General features: G+C 42.2%; 1 protein-coding gene and 1 long non-coding RNA gene across 10 annotated transcripts in view; one reads left to right on the top strand and one right to left on the bottom strand.

Annotated features, from left to right (window-relative positions):
* LOC308457564 overlaps positions 1-23,233 on the top strand; it is a 206,725-nt gene that overhangs the window by 84,739 nt on the left and 98,753 nt on the right. For all 9 annotated transcript variants that reach the window (XR_013976980.1, XR_013976981.1, XR_013976982.1 and 6 more), the window contains exons 3-4: positions 5,268-5,389; positions 11,499-11,591. This is a non-coding gene — a long non-coding RNA (uncharacterized lncRNA). The remainder of the gene's footprint in view (positions 1-5,267; positions 5,390-11,498; positions 11,592-23,233) is intronic.
* LOC308457563 (uncharacterized protein) overlaps positions 8,347-23,233 on the bottom strand; it is a 280,871-nt gene continuing 265,984 nt past the window's right edge. Inside the window, exons 3-4 of the mRNA XM_080971533.1 lie at positions 13,459-13,541; positions 8,347-9,630 (exon numbers count right to left, since the gene is read on the bottom strand). Coding sequence (XP_080827659.1) covers positions 9,577-9,630; positions 13,459-13,541 — 137 coding nt within the window. The 3' untranslated portion in view covers positions 8,347-9,576. The remainder of the gene's footprint in view (positions 9,631-13,458; positions 13,542-23,233) is intronic.

The raw sequence follows: 23,233 nt of genomic DNA, 5'->3' as shown, positions 1-23,233 counted from the left end.
ATCTCATCTCTTCTTCATCTGCTCATCTCATCTCTCTCTCTCTCTCTCTCTCTCTCTCTCTCTCTCTCTCACACACACACACACACACACACACACTTCAGTTCCATAGCTACTTTATGAAACCGCTCAATAGCAGGTGTTTGTTTCTGAGGCAGGGACAGTTTCACATTCTAGATTCACCTGACACCTTGTAGGGAGTTTGCAACTAAATCCAAATTGCTGCTGCATTTGTTTAACAGAATATGAGAAGGGGGAAATTGGTATGAAATCCTTCAAAATGTTCCAAGCATCAGCTTCTCGTGCAGATTAAGTTATATTATCCACACTGTATAAATCTTTTTGGGTAGAATGGGAACTTTGTAGTAGAAGATCCCTCCATCTTTCATGTAAGTGACTGCAAGCAAATGTTCTGTCATGTGGAAGGTGATGCAACAGGGAGCAATTTAAAACATTCTCCTCGTGGTGGCTACTTTCCTATACAAAAGCCTTTTAAAAGCACAAGATAGGTAGGTACAGAAACATCCCAGGGATAGAGTACATGTCTTCCTCTGGTTGTTTTGGACTCCAAATCCCATGAGCCCCATCAATCAATGACCAGGAATTATAGTTGTTGTAGTAGTCCAACAACAGAGATTCTCCATCCCTCCTTTATCCTACACTCTTTTACAATTGGAATGCTTCTTGTTACTGCTCAAGACCACCATTATCTAATTTCCAAATGAATCCATTGGTACTTTGGGACTCTCACGTGAGCTACAATGGCCTATGAGTAGATGATCTGAACTTCTTTTGTTCCTTGTCTGTCAGCTAGGTATATCCATCACAAATCTTTCCTTAACTTTTTGTTTTAACATAAGGTGGTCTTTTAGCCACCAGATTTGATTCAGGAGCTCCTGGGTTTGGCAGATGTATATATGACTTACTGAACCTGACAATTTCGTCTCACTTTATATTTCTGCAATGTGCTAATCCCTTACCCTTTGCCAGCCTGAGGCTTGCAATAGGGATCTTTGTTTCTAGTGAGCTTTGCTCATCACTGTCTAGGAGTACATTATGTGAACTGGTTCCACAGGTTCCATCTGTGGAGCATGATATTTTGAGGCAAGATCTGTGACCCTCCAGACATTGTTGTACAGCAACCCTCACCAACCCTAGCCAGCATGGTTAATAGTCAGGGGTGATGGCGATTGTAGTCCAGCGATGTCTGGAGGGCCACGAGTTCCGCATCCCTGTTTCAATGGAACCTTTGCCTCTCATATCTTCCTACTTCAGATTTGCAATAAGGTCAGCTATCTTACAAGCATCTGAAAATAAATGATCTGGAAGCAATTTTCTGTACAGACATCAAGAGTGAAATGATCGGCAAACAAACATTTCTTCAAAGCTCTTTCTACGGACTGTTGATAATGAAGACTGAACAATTTGCTATCTGTTTTGAGGTAAACAAAAATGTCTTGATCAAAATCTCTGGAGGCATAAACAGACAGAGAAGCAAGATCCTGAATAGCATGGGGGGGGGAGAGATGGCATGTAGATGTTATTGACAGCAGAGAGCTGGACATTTCACCATCTGCCTTGAGCTTGACCATCAAAGCAAGAAAACTATTGGGATAGACCCAGCTATGATCACTCATTTCCAGAAAACCTTCCAGCTGATTCTACTGAAGGGCTTTTTGAAATCCACAAGGATGGAATAAATATAAATAAAAATCCAGGCTTGAGTTTTGCAAGATTTCCTAGTACTGTCTTCCTGTAAATAAAAACAACATTACAGTTGATGTAATCCTGCAACACAGTTCTAGCAAAGACCTTCATAGCAACGATGTCTGTTAAGCAAATTATTTTTCAATTCTTACACACAATATTTTCAGTGTTTGAACAGGGCTGTTGTCTGTTTTGCACATTACTTTCATGTCTGCCATACCTACATCCACAAGTATGTACCTTTCAAACCACAAAGCCACAGAAATTACCAAATGTATAGACTTGTTGAACCCAACCACAAAAAGAGTAGACACAGATTTATTTTAGAGCTACAATTTTTGTGTGTGTCTGAATCAGTTATGTGATTATCCTTTGTGTGGATCTTCAGCACAAATTAAAATTAAAAATATATGGACAATCTGTAGCCTACCAAACCACATGCAACCAACCAGCCACGTAAAGCAACCCACCAAGGCCTTCCAGTACTGCAAAACATGGCAAGTGATATGGCTGGTCATCTGTGCTTTGCTAGTTTGGTAACAATGGTGCAGGTTTGATATGTTTTGTGTGGATGTGCAGCTTACGCAGGCTCTCCAAGTGGCAGCAACCTCCTTTCTCAAGGTGCCCGTCTGCTCCTTACTGAAAGAAGTAATTAGGATCAGCATGTGGATGATATGGAAAGGGTAGGTTACAGAATCCCTATGGAAGTTGGAACTTTTTTGTGGTATTCAGGTGATCTGCTATAAAGGGAGCACAATAAGTAAACAAAGTCAATGAGCATTTCTCACAGGTTTCTGGACAGTTGTGGCACATAAAGTGGGGCGGAGTGGGGCAGAGCAGGAGAGAAATGGAGTGTTTTCAGGCTTTTTCAATGGGTTTCAATTATACGTGATTTCATCGACGTGAGCAGTGCCTCGGAACGTAAACCCCACGTAAAATGGAGGAGGCCTGTAATACAGTTCTAAAGCATTGTCTTTTCATGACTGACTATTTTGGCAATGATAGACAATCACAGAATTGTAGAGTTGAAAGGTACACTGGGGGTCATCTAGTTCAGCCCTCAGCAACGCAGGTATCTTTTGCCCAGCATGAGGTTCAAACCCACAACCTTAAGAGTAAGAGTCTCATGCTCTACCCTGGCTATCCCTGGCTCTATGTTGAATTTGAAAGTGCTGAAAAAGCAAGGGTTGCTAACCTCACGGTATAGTAGCAAGCTCGTTGTAAGAGATTATATGATCACTGAAGAGCCACCTATAAATTGGTGAAATCGATTTTTGATGCCAAGTTGTGATGAGTTTTATATTTGCTCATTTCAGATTACTAAAATAAGAGGCACCAAAGCTGGATAGTAGATTTTGTAGATTACAAATTAGTGGGATCATGCGGTAAACTCCATGGTTTAAACCATTGTACATCTGTGAAATTTTCCTTAGCATGTTCCTGTTCTGCTATAAATACTTTGCCTGGTTGGTACCAGTTTTTAATAGAAATTAGTCTTATTACATCATTATAAGAGTGTTTAGTATTTTGTACATTTATCCATCCTTTATTAACGTCAAGAAGGTGGAGGGGGGATCATTCTGCACAGAACCATTATTCAGTAATATAAATTTTGTTATGGTCGCTTCCCAATTGTATAATGTTGTGTAATTCAGTCTCAATGAGATGTTAATAAACAAAATATTATTTGTGATAGAATGCTAATTTTAACTCTGGCTGTTCTCCTGAGCCATGGTAGATTATTAATCTTTTGTTTATAATCTTTTTCAATTGTGGTTATTAATATATTAAGATTCTACTCTGTGACTGATTTGAGGTCAGGATAAGTATCCAGCTGGCTTGTCTTTCCATTGTAAATAGCATTCTGTTTCAAATTGAAGTTACTGCTAATCATTCTTACTTATCTAAGTTTATTTTATAACCAGATGCTTTGCTGAATAAAAATAAAGTGTCCATTGGTTGTTTGAAAGAGTTAATTGGGTGGGTCTGGGTTAAGGCAATAGCATCTGCATGCATCATCTTAAGTTCTATATGTCCAAATTTAATTCCAGAAATGTTCTTTGTTGTTTCTGATTGAAATTGCATGTGGTTCCAAGAAAAAAGCAAAAAACAGAGGAGCAAGTATTGTGTGCTTTTACCTGGAATGGACTGAAGGAAGCTGGGAGCCAAAAGGCAATGCTTTGAAAAGTAAAAATAAAAAACTGTTATAAAATATTAGAAAATGACATATTAACGATGACTATTTGGGTAACTACTTTAAAAGTTCAAGCAAACTATGTTTTTCCATTCTAACAAACAAGAACAAGTTTAGCATCCAAAAAGTAGCAGTAGCTGTTTTGGGAAGACAAATGGAGAGGATGATTGATAAAAGGGTAGAAAAAGCCTGTAATTCACTAACCACTTAAGCTGACATTCTTGTACTGAAGCTGGCTTTAATGCTCTTGAAGACCATAGTGGAAGACAGCTGTCTTAAATTAGAAGCCTAATGCTATCGGCCAGTTTTAGCTGCAGAGGTGTGCACAGATGTATACAGCACTTTTGGCCTTGAAAAGGTCCTTGCTATAGATGCACAAATGAATTGATAATTTGGCTCAGGATAACAGATGACCTGCCAACCTTATCTCCATTTGTGTTAAAAAATGACCATAAGTAGCACTTTCATTCCAATGTAGGTAGCCAAGGAATGCAGTAATGGAGGGAGTGTAGGCCCTCATTGAGCATGGAAAGTGAAGTGATGTTACGCACCTGAAGGGGTTTTCACTTATCCTGTTCTCCTGACATTGTGCATCTCTCAAGCTCCACTCCTTGAATCGCGCATGACATCAGCCCCACTTCTGACACATTGAGCATTGATATCTGAAGAGGGGAAGCATGCTCACATAGAGTTCTACACACATTGGTTTCCACATGGTCTGGATCCCTGCCACAACCAGAGTTCCACATCATGTGGAAACATATGTACATGGCCTCTACATATGCACATGTGCCCTCCTCAGATGTCCACGCTCAAGACATGGATGTTGGAGTCAGGGAGATGCATCACATTGAAGTGGTGTCCCCACCTCCTTATTCTCATGGAGTGCCCACACTTATAATACATGAAGGGGCCTATAGTTGTGGTTAGTTTTAGCTCGTTTGTGATCTTGGGTTTTGCTATCCTATGTACAGCCCTATACAGCTCTACCCAAAAGATACATTGAATTCAAAGGGAATTACCCCCCTGGTAAATGTATATAGTACCATAACGTTCATCCTACTGAAATTGAAGTCACTTTAGTTACCTTGCAATTTTTATTATTATTTCATTGTTGGGTATAACAGATGAAGCACACATGAAACTCTTTAAAGGCACTTTCATGGCAAAATGATATAAGTTATACTGAAAGCTCTACTCATTTTTTGCTGAGAAAGGAATTCCAGACATGAAGACTGAATGCCTAAGAATGCCTTTCTCAAATATGCTGTATGAAAGTTCATAGCTTTAATTCATTTAAAGTTTTTGACGACCAAGTATTGTGTATCTTTAAAATAAGGTTATAACAGCTGTTTTTCTTCTATTTCAGGCTCCTGCCCAAACAGCTCATTAATCCAAAGTATACAGAAGTCAGCAGGATTTCCCCCACCCCCATCTGCCTAATTTAATTTAGTGAACAATAGATCAGCATCCTAGAGCAGTTTTCACAAGGTATGACATTGATAAAGTATCATTGGTTAAAACTACAAATTTCAATCTGGTATACAGATATCTAAGATTTTGCACTAGAACAGCAGGTTAAGGGCCTTTCCACACTTACCTTTTATAGTGGCATTAGTGGGGAGTGCCAGACACTGCCCATAATTAGTATATTTGTGTTTTTGTAATGGATGAGACTCTAGTCATAGAACTTTTCTCAATTCGGGCTCAACCTGCCATAAATGGAAGGCAAAAAATGCACTAGCTCTCCAGTAATAGGAATATGTAGCCAAAGGCACAGGTGGTCTGCTGATAATTTACTCTTAAAAATGTCAGATCAAACAGCAACCATACCTTTATAAATGGTAAGTGTGAAAAGGTCCTAAGTCCTACAAGTTGCCTGTTCTTGTACAACTGTGTTAGGGTCACTGGGGAATGAACTGGGAACCTCAAAATTTCTGGAACTGGTCATGACATGAGAGGTATACTGGGGTGTATAGGTTAGTAGCCCTCAGAGCCCCCGTCAAGTGCATGGACAGCATTGGCTCCTTCAGTTGGCAGGTGCTATGGGGTCTCTTGAGGCCAGGCCTTGTATAAATACTGAGAGCCAAGTTTTGTGCCCTTTCAGAGTGGGGTTATATTGCTTGCTGCAGGGGTCAGCAACCTTTTTCAACTGTGGGCCAGTCCACCATCCCTCAGACCTTGGGGGGTGGGGAGCGCAGACTATATTTTTGGGGGGAGGGAAATGAACGAATTCCTATGCCCCAGAAATAACCCAGAGATGCATTTTAAATAAAAGCACACATTCTACTCATGTAAAAACAGCAGACAGGCCCCACAAATAACCCAGAGATACATTTTAAATAAAAGCACACATTCTACTCATGTAAAAACATGCTGATTCCTGGACCGTCCACGGGCTGGATTGAGAAGGTGATTGGGCCGCATCCGGCCCCCGGGCCTTAGGTTGCCTACCCCTGGTTTGCTGTATCTAAAAATTGGCTGAACCATCCCAACTTTCCTTTTCTTTTTTGGCAATGTGTGGGCCATGAGGCAAAAAGAAAATGCCCTCAGAGTTTAGGAGCAGGAGACTTAGGTGTGGATGGGGTGGCTTACCTTAGTTTTGACAAGGTAGTCAACAGAGGGCCCCTCCATCCTTTTTTACACTTCTTAAAGAGCTTTTTTTAAAACCCAAAAACTGTTAGTGGCAGTAAAACTCTCTAAAGCCTCTTGAGTTGTGTTTCCTGGGCCAGAATGCCCATTAAAGCATTGGTTTGTTGTGATTAAACTGTTTTTCCCTGGGGGGAAAAGGATGGTTTCACCCTGGCTTTAAAAAAAATGTAAGTGAAAGGTTCCTTGACCACCTCATCAGGAAACTGTGATATGTCAAACCCTCCATGAGAACGTGTGTGAAATTCTCCACCGTCACCCGAAAGCAATAATTCCATGAGGGAAATGCATTGTAGGTAGCCTACAGAGGTAAAATAAATGCATACTTGAATGCTTTTACCTTTACTACTTGAATGCTAGGGAAATCTTTCTATTATTGATCGGTTCTTTGAGGCTGTTACACAAAAATGTTAGATGAAACACAACTCCTGGCTTAGCTGATTGGTAAACAACAACAAAAATGTGTTCAGAAGGACCAAATTATTTCAAGTTTTCCTGTGTACAGTACATGAAAGCTATTAGATACCGGTAACTTTTTTGCTGTATTTATTCTGATCTCTTGGCGGCCAGAATGATTGATGGTTACCAAAGTAGCTATCCATTTTGCTGACAATTGCAGTGTTGGTTAAACCCTTGGCATCATTGGCTAGTACTTTTTGCAATTCAGCTACTGTCTTGAGTATTATTAGAAACCATTATTTTGTGAAATATAGTATTTTGTAAAGTACAGTACAAAATGCACATGCAAACATACAGTAGCTTCCAGTGGAAAGGATCCATATATAGACTTCCACAGAAATGTTAAGAGCAGGTCAGCTGGGGGTCTAATGTTGATCCTCTTGTTTGCATTTCTACAGTAATTCATATCAAGTGGAAAGGTGTGCAGCAACTCATTTATAGCTAGACCTGTCTTTTACATGTAAAACTGTCCTGCCACTTTACATGGGAATGAATATTCTTCAGGAACTTGGAAGCAACACATTTCTCACTGTTATGTGCTGCTTCTTTCATTCTGAGTAGGATTGTACCCTGTTCACAAATTGGGTGAACTGTACAATAAAGGTACCATGGGTTTGTGCCCACCCCACCCACCACTGAGCCTAGCTCATTTAAATCAGTAGAATATAAAGGGCAATAAATTTGTCTTGTACACACTGAGGGCAGATCCATACCATACATTTAAAGAATATTCAACACACATTTAAAACTTGCAACTTTCCCCCAAAGAAACCTGAGAACTGTTGTTCGTTAAAGGTACTGTAAATGTTAGTTCTGTATGGGGGGGGGCGGTCTTCAGTTCTCATAACTGTTTGACGGAAGTCATGTGATTTAAATGTGTGTTTGATTTGCTTTAAATACATAATGTTGGATGTGTTCACAGAGTCTGATTAGGAGAAACCTGAAATGTCTTGCTTGAAAGCTTTCAAGTTGCAATGGGGAGTGAATTTTAGAGGATCCCTAATTTTGAAGGGAGGTGGGCGATTTGTAGGTTGAGCAAAATTATTTGAAAGGTTTAGTGGTGATGGCAGTCTATATCTATCTATCTATCATCTATCTATCATCTGTCTATCTGTTTGTCATCTCCTTCCTTCCTTCCGCCACCACAGGCAATAGAGGCAGAGCTCTTCTTCAAATAGGTGGCAATCAGTAATGGCTGCCATCCCCCCTCCCTCTCCCAAATGCCATGGAACAATTTACATTGTGTATTTTTTTGTGAGAAGGCAGATCTATTAAGCTGTGCTAAAACATCTGCAGCTGCTACCAATTGTAGCCTCATGAGTTTATGAAAGAATCCCCCCCCAAAAAACCCCCCACATATACCATTTGCTGCCTATGAATGGGATAGAAAAGGGCAGTTTAGCTCAGCTCTGTGTGTACAATTGTGACCCCCTGATCTTTGCGGCTGGGTGGTGTTAGAATATAGTGGACATGCCCATGAACCAACTTCCTCTGGTAGGGGGACTCTGCATCAGAGAAGCCCCCATTACTGCAGTGGAAAACACAGCTGATGGAACATTACTGCTGGCAGGGCTTGTTTTTAGGGGGAACTCAGAGGAACTCAGTTCCAGCACCTCTCAGGTGGGCACAATTGCTATTCTAAGAGAATGAGGGAGCTGTTCATGGTGAGTTTCAGCACCTCTTTTTCTAGAAAAATGGCACTGACTATTGGCAGTGTTTTACTTTCTGTTTGAAACAACTGTCTTCCCTGGCTGGCAGTAGCTCTCCAAGTTGTCATATACAGAACTTTCTCAGCCCTGTTCCCTGGGGTCCTTTAATCTGGAAACACTGGAGCTTTCTGCATGCAAAAAACGTGCTCTACCACTGCATTGTAGCCTCTCCTCTTAGAGTATTCTGCTTATCCCAATTGATGCCAATGTTTAACATTTATTCCAGTAATGTAAATATTTGAACTGCGAAGCTTTGCTGTTTTAATATTCCAAATGAAGTAGAGCATTTCAACAAAATACAAGCTCATAAAAATGTCAGTTTCATTAGAATTTAGAGTCAACATGCACGGTACACAGAATATTAAGAATTTTTGTGACCATGATTTCTGCTAGTTTCCAGGAGCAGCCAATGAGGTTGTGCAGACAGATGTAAGCAGCAGGAATAAATGGCCACTGCTAAGTCGTGAGTGATGACCAAATGGGTGAGGGCTCTGGTGCCCATACTGGAAGGAGAAGCAAGATACCAAGGGAAGCAGAGATTGTATAAAGTCATGGAAGCACATAACTGCTGAGAAGTAGGAAATTTGAGTAAGGGCTGTTGATGTCAACATTGCACTGAGCACTCCTACCAGCTGCACATCAGCATGGTGCTTAGTTTTTCCAGCTTCCTTCTGCTTCTACTTTTATCTTGCATCTCCTGCTAGGTAATAGGTTCCTTTCCCTCTTTTGGTTGCCCTCAGCAGCAGCAGGTTATTGCTGTTTCTTAACCTTTCAGTGCAACACTTGCCAGCTGCTGCTCGGGACAGCTAATTCTCCAGACAACATCCAGAAAGTCTGTTATTGATGTTCATCGCTGGTCTGTTAGCATATCCTCGTCATTTGGGTTGGTGGAGATGGCTGTTTCCCATTAATTGACTAGAGGAAAAGAGAAATGATTAACTTAGTTTTAATACACTTCCCAGAAAATGAATATATCTATAACATTTGTCTTGGGACCACACATTTCTTCACAATCTGTTTCTGATACATTTGGGCTTCCTATGAGCAATTTCCAAAGGAAGTAAGCACATTCTCCTTACTCATAGTTCCATTCATGGACTAGAAGACACAGAGAGAGAGAGAGAGAGACAGACACCATTAGCGTCGGACGCTACACAAAAGAAATAGGTAAAATATGTGGCGTTTAAATTTAAAGCTTTCTTTTTAGTAGACCATTTGAGCTAAATCTGCCACATTGCCATGTTTTTCATTACCTTGCTTGCTTTTTCCATGGTGTTGAGTCCATACATATGCTTCAGGTTACATACGCTTCAGGTTACAGATTCCACTAACTCAGAAATGGTACCTTGGGTTAAGAACTTTGCTTCAGGAGGCCCCATTAGCTAAAGCGGTGCTTCAGGTTAAGAACAGTTTCAGGTTAAGAACGGACCTCCGGAACGAATTAAGTACTTAACCTGAGGTACCACTGTATATTGTATCATAGTGATGAGGTGAGTCAGAATTTGTTTGGGAAGGCATTCCCCGTCACAAGTGATGCAGACTCCTTTGAATTCAGGTCCAGTCTCTCCCCACCAAAAAAAGGTACATTTGGAAGAAGGGAAGAGTAACAAATAGTGAGAAGGGCTCGCTAGGGTCAGCAGTGACCTGCTTGCAATTCAGTTGGGAAGCAAAAGCAGCTGCAGTCCCATAGTCCTAGCAGGAAGTGATGTTTGTGAGCATGCAGTGGAATTTCATTCCAGGTAACAACAGTGGAGCTTAGGTCTCCAGTGAACCCTCCCCACCAGTTCTTCACTTTTTCAAGATTAAATATTTTGCTGGGTGGGGAATTGACATTGAACCAGGGGCACATTTCTCCATTCCTTATTTCTGTTTAAGAAAGCTGAGAAAGAAGGGGTAGTTTTCTTGGGCGGGGGCTAGGAACATAAACTGAATCAAGCTGAGGTGAGTTTACTCATTGCTAATATTCAATATCAAATTCTGCTTTCAGGTGATTCATTTGGGTTTTTTGACGCTATGATATTATTAAAATGATACCATTGCAACTGTTAGAGGATATAGGATTCCTATAATAGGAGAATGTAAGCAGAGCCTGCTGGATCAGGCCAAAAGTCCATCTAGTCTAACATCCTGTTCTCCCAGTGGCCAACCCAATGCCTATGGGAAGTCTGAAAGCTGGACCTGAGCTTGAGAGCACTCTCCCAGCAACAGCCATGCAAAGGCATGCTGCCTCCAACAGTGGAGGCAGAACATAGCCGCTGTGGTTAGTAGCCAGTGGTAGCCTTGTCAGCCATGAATCTGTCTGATCATCTTGTAAAGCCATCCAATTTGGTGGCTATTGTTACTTCTTGTGGGAGCAAATCCCATAGTTTAACTATGGACTGTGTGAATAAATAATTTCCTGAAACTTCCAACATTCAGGTTAATTGAATATCCTTGAATTCTGATATTATAAGAGAGGAAGAAAAACTTTTCTCTGTCTGCTTTATCCACACAGAGGGAACAGCCTAAACTGGGGGTCTCAGCCAAAAGTACTTATTGTTTTTGTGAATGTGAATTCTCGGCAGCGTCAAACAGCCTGAGGAAAAAACCAAAGGAGTGACATAGTGCTAAGAGCTTTGGAATGCTGGGGGTGGGGAGAGAGAATAACTTTCTGCTGGAGAGACTGGGAGGTGAAGTGAGAGAAAGGAAAGGTGGCTGAGGAGAAGAAAATAAGTTCAATCTAAGTGAAAGGAGAAATCATGATCTTTACACTAATACATACATGTTTTCGTACACATTGCTAGGCTGGAGGACCACATTGCAAGATTTGGAGCAGTGTGAATTTCAAAGAATGGCCCTGTTTCAGTTCGCACGTCATTCTGGAAAGTGTGGACTAGGTAAGTTCACCTTTAAATGTTTACTGAATCAAATGGTTGCCTCATATCTGTTTCCTACTGACTCTGGTTTTGGCCATGCCCTCATCTGCGTGTTTACGTGGTGCGTGAAAGGACTCTGTATGCATACAGATGTAAGCACATGGAATTTCTCCATACAAGGGACCCCACTGGTCCAAGCAGTCCATGTGTAGAGCTTCCTTACATACCCCATGCCCAGATGGCCAGGCACATCACCACCAGGTGCATTGGTAGAGGAAGATGAAGCTAATCTTCACAGCCCCACAATACCACTCATATATATTTTTCAGGCACATCTGAATTCTCCTTACATGATCCTTGCTTGGCTTGACCATGTGACCAAAATGTAGTAATCCAAAGCAAGAACAATGCTGCCCCTGTTAATCAGTGACCACAGCAAGCCTCAATGAGAGCCTCTAAACCAAGGGAAGGAGGGCTGGGAAAGTTTACTCTACTTGAGGAAAGGAGGAAAGAATTCAGGCAAGATGGTGGCTCATCCTTTTAAAGGAAGCTAGCACTCTCTCCTGAGATTTTGCTAGGCTGCGTGAGATGTAGGGCCCCCAAGATCTTGCAAGAAAATAAAACCCCTCCTGTTCAACCATCAGATGTTGTGAGCAGTATGTTATCATTGTAAGCTAAAACTGAGAAGCATGAAAATGAGTGATTGTACAGGGGTGTGGTATACCGACCAGCAGACTAAGATGCATGGCAATGGATTTATGGGTGTTGATCGCAGTTTAGGACCTAGTGGTTTCCAGTTTGTAACCTTTTGCTTGACACTTGGCTAAGAATTAGTATTTTGTTGAGTGCACTGAATTCTGTTTGCCTCTTCTGCTCAAACTGAGAAAAGTATTACAATGGAAGATGGATTTCCCTGACGGCATATTTTTAGTTGTACAAGTAAGAGGCTGAAGCTAAGCCGACCGTGATCCAGAGAAACATTAACACATACCTTATGATAAGGCTGTTTGAGGAACTTACCTAATCCATACCTCCTGGACTACTTTACATGCTACCTTACAGACATATGCATATTATGGATGTATTTAAAAGTGTATCACAATAAAATGTTAATCATTCATGAAATAAAGCTTCAGACATGATAATGAAGCAACAGGAAAAAGAAATAGAAGGAGAAAAAGCTCCAGGATGTTTATTCTAATTTGTGTAATCAGTGTGGATGTTTCCCAGGATCTAACCTATTGCTTGTGTGGCAAGGAAAGGAACAGGACTGTGTAGTTTATTGCCTTGTGACATGGACTTTCTTCATATTTCCAAGAGGAGCCCTGCTTTTTCAGAGTTTGCATGTGCACTTTAGACCTCTAACTCAGAGACTTAGAGGAGCCTTTCCTCCCCAACATTCTGGTCACATTGCCTTCTTCATTAGTCCAGCATTCTTTCATCTTGTACTTCTCAGAATTCTTTTGTAAAGAATGTCATGAAGTGACTTGCTAAAAATGCATTAAGGGCCTTTTAAGGAGATGTTGTGTGATCCCATATTAGGGAATGTACTCCAAGATCCTATTCAGAAAATACATATTTTTCAGATAATAGTTTGCAATGAAATTAATTGACTACAGTAGAGTGGTTTATGCATTTGATTTATTTATCACCTAACATTACAGTATCAATGTGACTTGCACTGAAAGCAGGCAAACTTCAATATCAATGTGACATATAAGAAATGTAACACAGCTGTACCACTTCAAATGATCACACAGGAAAAAAGCTGCCTACCCCAACAACCTTGAGCATAATCACTAATAAAAAATTTAAATTTAAATTGCCATTTAAATTTCTACTGAGTATTGGTCAGACATTAAATGTGCCTCATTATGCATCAACACACCTTCGAAGACAAGCAGGTTTCCATTTTGTATGTGATGATGGCATAGAGAGCACAGGAAGAGCAGATGGTTCGTGCTTGTTCATCTGCCAAACAAGAAAATTCACATCACCCTCATTAACGAAATATGTGCCCTTCCAATGCAAGGACAATCTGCACATCTCCTGGGTAGGATAGAGCAATGGCTTGATTTTACATAGAGGAACAGGAAGTGAATCAAGCGCAGGGCACTTGAGTCAATGGCTTGTGACTGAAGTGGGTTGCTAAGTCTGATGTGAAAAATGGACAGTGAGAGAAGTCTGCAAACTGCTGTCTCTCCATCTCCACACCTTTTCATTCTCCCCTAAATACTGTCACACAGTCCCAGTATCACAGAGTTCCAATTCAAATGGTTTTTTTTAAAGGCAAGCCATATTGGTTATGCCACTCTAGTGAAGTTTAGGTCCTCTAGTGAAGTTTTGTCCTGTAATCTCACAAGGGTGGGTGATCTGATGAAACATAAGCTATACTCAGTTTGATTCTTTTCTATTATGTCAAGCCACTCCAAATTTCAGAGAGAGCAGAAGATGAACCATATCACAAATATGAAACTCTTCACGTTAGCTCTTCACACAGCTATCACATTTTTAAAAAACTGTTACCATGACGTGTATCTGGGACCACAGGTGTTTACTTAATTATTTGTTTTATTCAGATAGCATGACCTGCTTTTCAGTTGAAATGACATGGCAAAATAGACTACTATCATGGCCCGCCCAGATAAGGAAGGGACATGTCTGATAGTTAACTCCTTATTGGCAAAAGAAACACAGCAGCTTTCATGTTGTTCCAGATAAACATGCTTACACACTTGTAGCCTCTAGGCACCTGTCCACAGGTCTGGGCCCTATGGAGCAGTTGCAGCAACAGTGGAGTCCCTCTCCTCCTCTGGCTTATATCCCCTCCTTTGGGTTGCATGCCTGCAACCTGAGATGTCTCCTGCACAGAAATGATTACTGCTCTGCCCTCTTCAAGCCCCTTCTGGCTCTAGAAGACAGTGGGTAGCGAAAGGTCGGGAATCTACTGACCCATCGTCCCTCATCTGACCTGTCCCTTCTTCTTCCACCACCATATCTTGCACACCTTCTTCTGCCTTGGGGTGCCCTGACATTCCCTCCCTCCCTGGATCCTGCCTTGCGGGTGGCGTCACACCCCCCCCCCCAAATCACTGGTCTCCTCTCCTGGGTCACTGCCCTGGTCCCCTGCCTCCACCACATGCTCTTCAGAGCCCTGCCCGTCCCTGACAACCAATAAAGCCTAAAACAATCCATTTAAAACAACATGGTATCATTGTTCAACTTTGTCCTGCAAGCAAAGAAGTTGACCCAGCTGGGGAGTTTCCATCTCCCCTATCAGTTCTCCTAGACTTTGGTTTCTGTGTATGTGTGTGTTAGAGGGAGAAAGAACAAACCATTAGTACCTGCTCCATGGTAACAGTACAAGTGATAGTGGAGTGAAGTGGGGACTTTTGATCGGCATGCACTAACATCCTGGTTATTGATAAGTCCCACGATTGGAATGTAATAATGGGGGGATACAATCTATTTCAGAGAAACAGACCAGACAATAAAGGAGGAGGAGTGGCGTTATATGTCAGGGATGTGTATACCTGTGAAGAGATCCAAGATTTAGAACCTCAAAGCCAAAGTGAGAGCATTTGGGTCAAAATTAAGGGAGAGAAGAATAACAGTGACCTCATTGTGGGAGTTTACTATAGATCCCCAAGCCAAACGGAGGACATAGATGATGCCTTCCTGGAACAGATGGCCAAGCATGCAAAAGGAAGGGAGATAGTAGTAATGGGGGACTTCAATTACCCGGATATTTGTTGGATGTCAAACTCAGCCAAGAGCATAAGGTCAAACAGATTCCTCACTGGCCTTGCAGACAACTTCATTGTCCAGAAAGTGGGAGAAGCAACAAGAGGAACAGCCATTTTAGATCTGGTCCTAACCAATGTTGATGACCTGGTTAGTGGGGTAGAAGTGGAAGGATCATTAGGTGCAAGTGATCATGCTCTTCTGAAGTTTACTATACAGCAGAAAGGAGCAGCCAAGCATACTAGGACTCAATTTCTTGACTTTAAGAAAGCTGACTTCATAAAACTTAGGGAAGTGCTGGGTGAGATCCCATGGACAGTAATATTAAAAGGAAAGGGAGTTCATGATGGCTGGGAGTTTGTTAAGAGGGAGATAGTAAAAGCACAACGTCAGGCAATACCAATGAGACAGAAACATGGAAGGTGCCTAAAGAAGCCAGGGTGGCTATCTAAAGAACTTTTAACTGAGTTAAGATTAAAAAAGGATGTGTACAAAAAATGGAAAAGGGGGGAAACCACCAAAGAGGAATTCAAACAAATAGCCAAAACGTGTAGACACAAAGTCAGAAAAGCTAAAGCACAGAATGAACTCAGGCTTGCTAGAGAGGTTAAAAGCAACAAAAAAGGCTTTTATGGGTATGTCCGTAGTAAAAGGAAGAACAAAGAAACAGTGGGGACACTCAGAGGAGAAGATGGTGAAATGCAAACAGGGGACACAGAAAGAGCTGAACTCCTCAATGCCTTCTTTGCCTCAGTCTTCTCCGATAAAGAAAACAATGCCCGACCTGAAGAATTTGGAGCAAATGATTCAGCAAAGGAAACACAGCCCAGAATAACTAAGGAGATAGTACAAGAATACTTGGCTAGTTTAGATGTATTCAAGTCTCCAGGGCCAGATGAACTGCATCCAAGAGTATTAAAAGAACTGGCAGATGTGATCTCAAAACCACTGGCAGTCATCTTTGAGAATTCCTGGAGAACAGGCGAAGTCCCGGCAGACTGGAGGAGGGCAAATGTTGTCCCTATTTTCAAAAAGGGGAAAAGAGAGGACCCAAATAATTACCGCCCAGTCACTCTGACATCAATACCAGGGAAGATTCTGGAGCAGATCATTAAGCAAACAGTCTGTGAGCACCTAGAAAGGAATGCTGTGATCACCAATAGTCAGCATGGATTTCTGAAAAATAAGTCATGTCAGACTAACCTGATCTCATTTTTTAACAGAATTACAAGCCTGGTAGATGAAGGGAATGCAGTGGATGTAGCCTACCTTGATTTCAGCAAGGCATTTGACAAGGTGCCTCATGATATTCTTGTAAAGAAGCTGGTAAAATGTGGTCTTGACTATGCTACCACTCAGTGGATTTGTAACTGGCTGACTGACCGAACCCAAAGGGTGCTCATCAATGGTTCCTCTTCATCCTGGAGAAGAGTGACTAGTGGGGTGCCACAGGGTTCTGTCTTGGGCCCGGTCTTATTCAACATCTTTATCAACGACTTGGATGATGGACTCAAGGGCATCCTGATCAAATTTGCAGATGACACCAAATTGGGAGGGGTGGCTAACACCCCAGAGGACAGGATCACACTTCAAAACGACCTTGACGGATTAGAGAACTGGGCCAAAACAAACAAGATGAATTTTAACAGGGAGAAATGTACAGTATTGCACTTGGGCAAAAAAAATGAGAGGCACAAATACAAGATGGGGGACACCTGGCTTGAGAGCAGTACATGTGAAAAGGATCTAGGAGTCTTGGTTGACCACAAACTTGACATGAGCCAACAGTGTGACGCGGCAGCTAAAAAAGCCAATGCAATTCTGGGCTGCATCAATAGGAGTATAGCATCTAGATCAAGGGAAGTAATAGTGCCACTGTATTCTGCTCTGGTAAGACCTCACCTGGAGTACTGTGTCCAGTTCTGGGCACCACAGTTCAAGAAGGACACTGACAAACTGGAACGTGTCCAGAGGAGGGCAACCAAAATGGTCAAAGGCCTGGAAACGATGCCTTATGAGGAACGGCTAAGAGAGCTGGGCATGTTTAGCCTGGAGAAGAGGAGGTTAAGGGGTGATATGATAGCCATGTTCAAATATATAAAAGGATGTCACATAGAGGAGGGAGAAAGGTTGTTTTCTGCTGCTCCAGAGAAGCGGACACGGAGCAATGGATCCAAACTACAAGAAAGAAGATTCCACCTAAACATTAGGAAGAACTTCCTGACAGTAAGAGCTGTTCGACAGTGGAATTTGCTGCCAAGGAGTGTGGTGGAGTCTCCTTCTTTGGAGGTCTTTAAGCAGAGGCTTGACAACCATATGTCAGGAGTGCTCTGATGGTGTTTCCTGCTTGGCAGGGGGTTGGACTCGATGGCCCTTGTGGTCTCTTCCAACTCTATGATTCTATGATTCTATGAATCCATAGTTTATTTTTAACAATGGTTTAATTTGATGTTCAGACCAGGCCACTGTAAGTTCTTTATTAAAAAGTAGGTTTAAAAAAGAAGAAGAAAGAAATAGAAATTTTGATATGCTGTATTTAAAGAAGGCAACATAGATAGTATATTTGGCTACCTAACTATTAAGCCATCCCTTAAGAGACCTATTTTTCTCCAGATGGTAAGCGCAAAATGACTACTCTTCCCAATGCATTTCCCTTGTGATCTATAACCATCAAAGTTACCTCTGACTCATTTTGTTGATTCCATCACCAAAACCAACATCAGCCGGTCACTTAAAATAAGTTTATAAAAGTGTTCAAGGTTCACTCATTGCTGAATCAGGCTATGTTTACAGAACAGGAAACTTTAAAAAATAAATTTGCCTCCATAATTCTACGGAACAAGAACCTAATCAAAAGCAGCCTTACAGCTGGGTGTGTTGCCTGCTTGCCAAGTTCATATTGGCAACAGCTCCTAATAAAATATAAATGCAGTGGTTATCTTTTGTTAGCATGGGAAAGAGACATATCTGAAAGAGGAGCAGCTAGTCACAAAAGTCTTTTAAAACGAATCTGAAATACAGACAGAGCTGGCTCAAGTTACTTTTCTGCTTGAGAATCAAATCCCTTCAGAACAAACATCTGACTAAACATCAGGAAGAATGGATGATTTAGTTGATATTTCTGCATTGCAGGGGGTTAGACTAGATGACCATTGGAGTCCCTTCCAACTCTACAATTCTATGGTTTTTGTGACAAGATGGTGCCCCCATCTTGGGAGAAGAGTGATATTACATCCACATTTTTCTCTAATACCTGTGGCATAGGTTGAGTACATGTAATTTTCTACATGAAGTCCATTTTCTGCCATTTCTCAGACAATGCGGATTGCATGCATTGAAATGACTTTTATGGGGAAAGTGCTTCACCAGCCATGGCAGAACGCTGCAACAGTGTTGTCAAGTTGATAAATGACTGAAAAAAGGCTTCTTGCAGAGAATCAAATCCCTTCAGAACAGTCCCTTCATTGCCTCATCTCTCTCTTTCTCTTCCTACAGTTGTCTATGAGCATCTGAAAACATCTGGTTCAGCTCTTATTACAAATTCAACTGCACTGAGCACAAAAAGAACTAAGCAGTTCTTAGCTGCTTGGGTTGCTCACGTTCTTGCATTGTGGACTGGATTTTCCCTTTTAATACAAAGGGAAAATAGGCTCCACAGAACGTTATGAAGTAGGTTATATAAAGTTCATAAGATGAAGAAAGCAGCTGTTGCTTTCAGGCTTCTAAGAGCAACTGTTTCAAACAACTATAGATGCATAGAGAGGCTAGAGAGATGTTATAGGAACTAAAATGCCATGAGACCTAAACCACATGCTTAGTCAGTCCATCAGGTTAGCTTTGGGGGATCCTGGCTTCATGAACAATGGAAATCCTCTGTCCCCACCCCCACCCCAACACACACACTCATTGTGACTATATAGCTTCATTTACAGTTGTGCACTGCAAAATTCTTCCCTTCTTTAATGCCTTCTCAGGTTGAGCTCCACCAGCAAGTATCATAGATGCAAGATACACGTCACACTTGCTGGCCATATTCACACCAGAGCTACAGTTCTCAGTTGTTGCTGACATCCGTCTGTGTCAGGAGACATCGGAGAAGTGTGCCTTTAGGGGTGAAGTCAAACTGTTGGAAGGTTGCAATGCCTGCTGTGGTTGTAGAGACTGATACAGGAGATGTTTCGTTGCAGCTGGGGTAGATGAAGGCATCCGGTTTTGCTGATGCAGATGCAACATGGGATTTGTGCTCCTCCCAGTGGCCATTCTTCCTCTGGTCACTGTTATGGATGATCACTGCAAGGGATTCCCACATGGCAAGGTTGATATTGCCAGTCTTCATGTCATGTTTGCAGACATCTTTGCAGCATGGAGTTGGTCTGCCAACCGGCCTGGTTCCTTTGGCAAGACAGGTACAGCTAAGGCTCACCTCTCCAAAAGGGTATGGGAGAATATGATGCTAACAACCAATACCAAGATGAAGGTCTACCAGGTTTGCATGTTGAGGTTGTTTCCTCCTCCTCTGCGAGGTCTGCCAAGGTGCTTTGGTGCATCGCTTTGAGATTGCTAGTGTGCCTTCCTGGAAGGCACCTTGGCGATTGTCAAAGGGACATGCCAGGGCGGAGGTGCGACCTGTTGACAATTGCCGAAGCGATCCCAGAAAGTGCTCTGGTGCTTGTCAGCAGGGTTGGGCTGACTCACACCAGGGTGCCAGTCTTAATTGGGACATTCCAAGATTGGTTTCTGTTATTTGGGATGTCCCACTGAAAACAGGACAGTTGAAGGAGTATGGATTTGGGAAATAGTGATGAATTAAGTAGTCACTTTTCAACAAAACTGGTCCATGTGGAGGCAGGAACTAGATTTCTTGGGTACAGATGCACTTCTGGATTCAGCTGCTCTTGCTCCAAACAGAGAGTATAAATACCAGTGCTGGCTAACATGGTGCCCTGTGCACTATAGTTATCATCATCACTGACCATAGCCATGCTGGCTGGGGCTGATGGGAACTGTAGTCTCAAACATGTGCCAGCTTTACAGTTCTCTGACACTTGGACATTTGAACTGTATCTACTCATTCTGCAGATGCCCTTAGCTTTGGGCACTTGACTTGATGATCTTATTTACAATTAAATAAATGTTTTTTAAAAAAGCTGCAGTCCTATGACTTTTCTTTGGATGTAAGTTAGTTCTGGCTTTCTTTTGAGTAAGCATAAGATTGGGTTCTTAGAATAAAATGCAGAACAAGCTCTAAACTTAGTATGTATAAATTGACATAGGCTATTGAGGCCAAAACAAATTTTGTAATCTCTTCAACGTTCTAAGCCAACTTAAAACATTTGATTGAGGCTCAAACTGTGTTGTGCCCTGACAGCTAAACAAACATGCAGTTCTATATCGCTAAAAGGCTTATTGGCAGAAACAGAACAATGCGTAGGCTGATGTGTCAGAAGAGCTTTCTGACAGAAAGCATGCTTTAAATACCCTGTTAGCAAAGTAGTTGAACTCTGTGACATGTCAAAAACATGAAGAAGTTCAAGAGGGAAAGATGTGAGAACAAGCCTTTGGGAAACTACTTTAGCGTATGTAGAATTATTTGGGGCCAGGGGGTTGAAAAATAAATCACTTGAGGAAGAATAAAGTTAGAAATATGACTGGAAATACATACATTGTTTAAAGGGGATGAAAAGAAGACAACTAAAGTCTTGTGTTTCTTTTCTTTTTCAGTAGAAGCAAGCTATTTTTATCATTATACAATGCCTAGTTTCTGTAATAATAATAATAATAATAATAAATTTTATTTATATCCCGCCCTCCCCAGCCGAAGCCGGGCTCAGGGCGGCTAACAACACTAAAATAGTGCAACATTATAAAAACATCAAAGAATTAATTAAAATCAAAATTGATGGCAACCATAAACTAAAGTATTGTAAAGATTGCCAAAGGAGGGAGTCAGGCTGCGCCCTGACCAAAGGCCTGGTGGAACAGCTCTGTCTTGCAGGCCCTGCGGAAAGATGTCAAGTCCTGCAGGGCCCTTGTCTCTTGTGACAGAGCGTTCCACCAGGATGGAGCCGCAGCCGAAAAAGCCCTGGCTCTAGTTGAGGCCAGCCTAACCTCTCTGAGGCCTGGGACCTTCAAGATGTTTTTATTTGAAGACCGTAAGTTCCTCTGTGGGGCATACCAGGAGAGGCGGTCCCGTAGATACGAGGGTCCTAGGCCGTATAGGGCTTTGAAGGTTAAAACCAGCACCTTAAACCTGATCCTGTACTCCACCGGGAGCCAGTGCAGCTGGTATAGCACCGGATGAATGTGATCCCGCAGCGAAGACCCCGTAAGGAGTCTCGCTGCGGCATTCTGCACCCGCTGGAGTTTCTGGGTCAGTCTCAGGGGCAGCCCCACGTAGAGCGAGTTACAATAATCCAGTCTGGAGGTGACCGTCGCGTGGATAACAGTGGCTAGGTCAGGGCGAGAGAGGTAAGGAGCCAACTGCTTAGCTTGGCGGAGATGAAAAAATGCCGCCTTTGTTATAGCTGCAATCTGCGCCTCCATGGAGAGGGAGGTATCGAAGATTACACCCAAACTCTTAACGGACGGTGCTGGCACTAATTGCACCCCCGCAAGAGATGGGAGTTGCCCCCTCAATCCCATATCGTCCCGTCCCAGCCAGAGGACCTCTGTCTTCGAAGGATTTAACTTCAACCGGCTCCCACGTAACCATCCAGCCACAGCTTCCAAGCATCTGATCAGTGTGTCTGGGGCCGAGTCAGGATGGCCATCCATCAACAGATAGAGTTGGGTGTCATCAGCATACTGATGGCAGCCCAGCCCAAAACTCCGGACAAGCTGGGCGAGGGGGCGCATAAAGATGTTAAAAAGCATCGGGGAGAGTATTGCACCCTGGGGCACTCCACACACCAAGGAGTGGCGGGATGACAGTTCCCCCCCAAGCGCCACCCTCTGTCCCCGACCAGAGAGAAACGATTCAGATATGGTAGATTCCCTACTACTACGGATAATAATAATAATAATAATAATAATAATAATAAATCATAGCATGTTTAGAGGGAGATCTTATCTCAGATATTCACTGGGTCTACTAGCAGAGGACCTATCTTTTATATTTAATCATTAATAAACAGGACATTTTTGACGTGAACATTCAGCCATAATTTAATGCAGCCTCTAACTTGGCAAGATTCCCAAATCAGCAGATGTTTCTCCTTTATATAGCACTAACAGGGTGTGAATGGCAATGCCCGGGAATTTTCAGAAACCCCCCCCCCAAAAAAATATTGTGATTTTAGAATGCATAGTGTAATTTGTGAGTTTGTGCCCATCATGCCAACAATTGAGTGAAGTCTCACCAAAGTCACGCTTGAGCTCACCATCTTGATTCAAAATGGCACTTGGCATCCAAACATCAATGAAACACTGCCAACCCCACTGGCAGCTCTTAGGGCATCAAATTTCAGCAGCGCCCTGAGTGACACCCTCCACCTCTCACGCTCCATTCTAAATCATATTTGCAGCATCCCCAGTAGTGTCCCCAAGGCTCTGTGCCCAGTGTGACTGAACTAAATCCACCTCTGCCTCACCTCAGAAAACCTTGTGATGAGTTTGGAAATGATAGATTGGGAGGTGACCAAGCCTGTGCCAAAAAAACCAGGTGAAGTCACACCAGAGTTATGGTTTGGTTGCCATATTGAATCAAAATTATGCCCGGAATCCAAATATTGATTAAGACTGCTGTCTCCACCTTAGGAACCCTTGTGCCAAATTTGGTGATGATATCTCAAGAGATGACTGAACCTGTTTCTCAAAACCAAAGCATAGGGTTACATTGTGCAATGCAGGCCTAAAATAGGAAAATAGACAGTCACTGTAGTAGAATCGTAACAAATTCCAGCTCAGATAGAAAATAATAA

Source organism: Podarcis pityusensis (assembly GCF_964106645.2).
Source record: "Podarcis pityusensis genome assembly, chromosome: 10".
In the NCBI taxonomy this organism is placed as follows: Eukaryota; Metazoa; Chordata; class Lepidosauria; order Squamata; family Lacertidae; genus Podarcis; species Podarcis pityusensis.
This window is presented reverse-complemented; position numbering and strand designations above follow the sequence as displayed.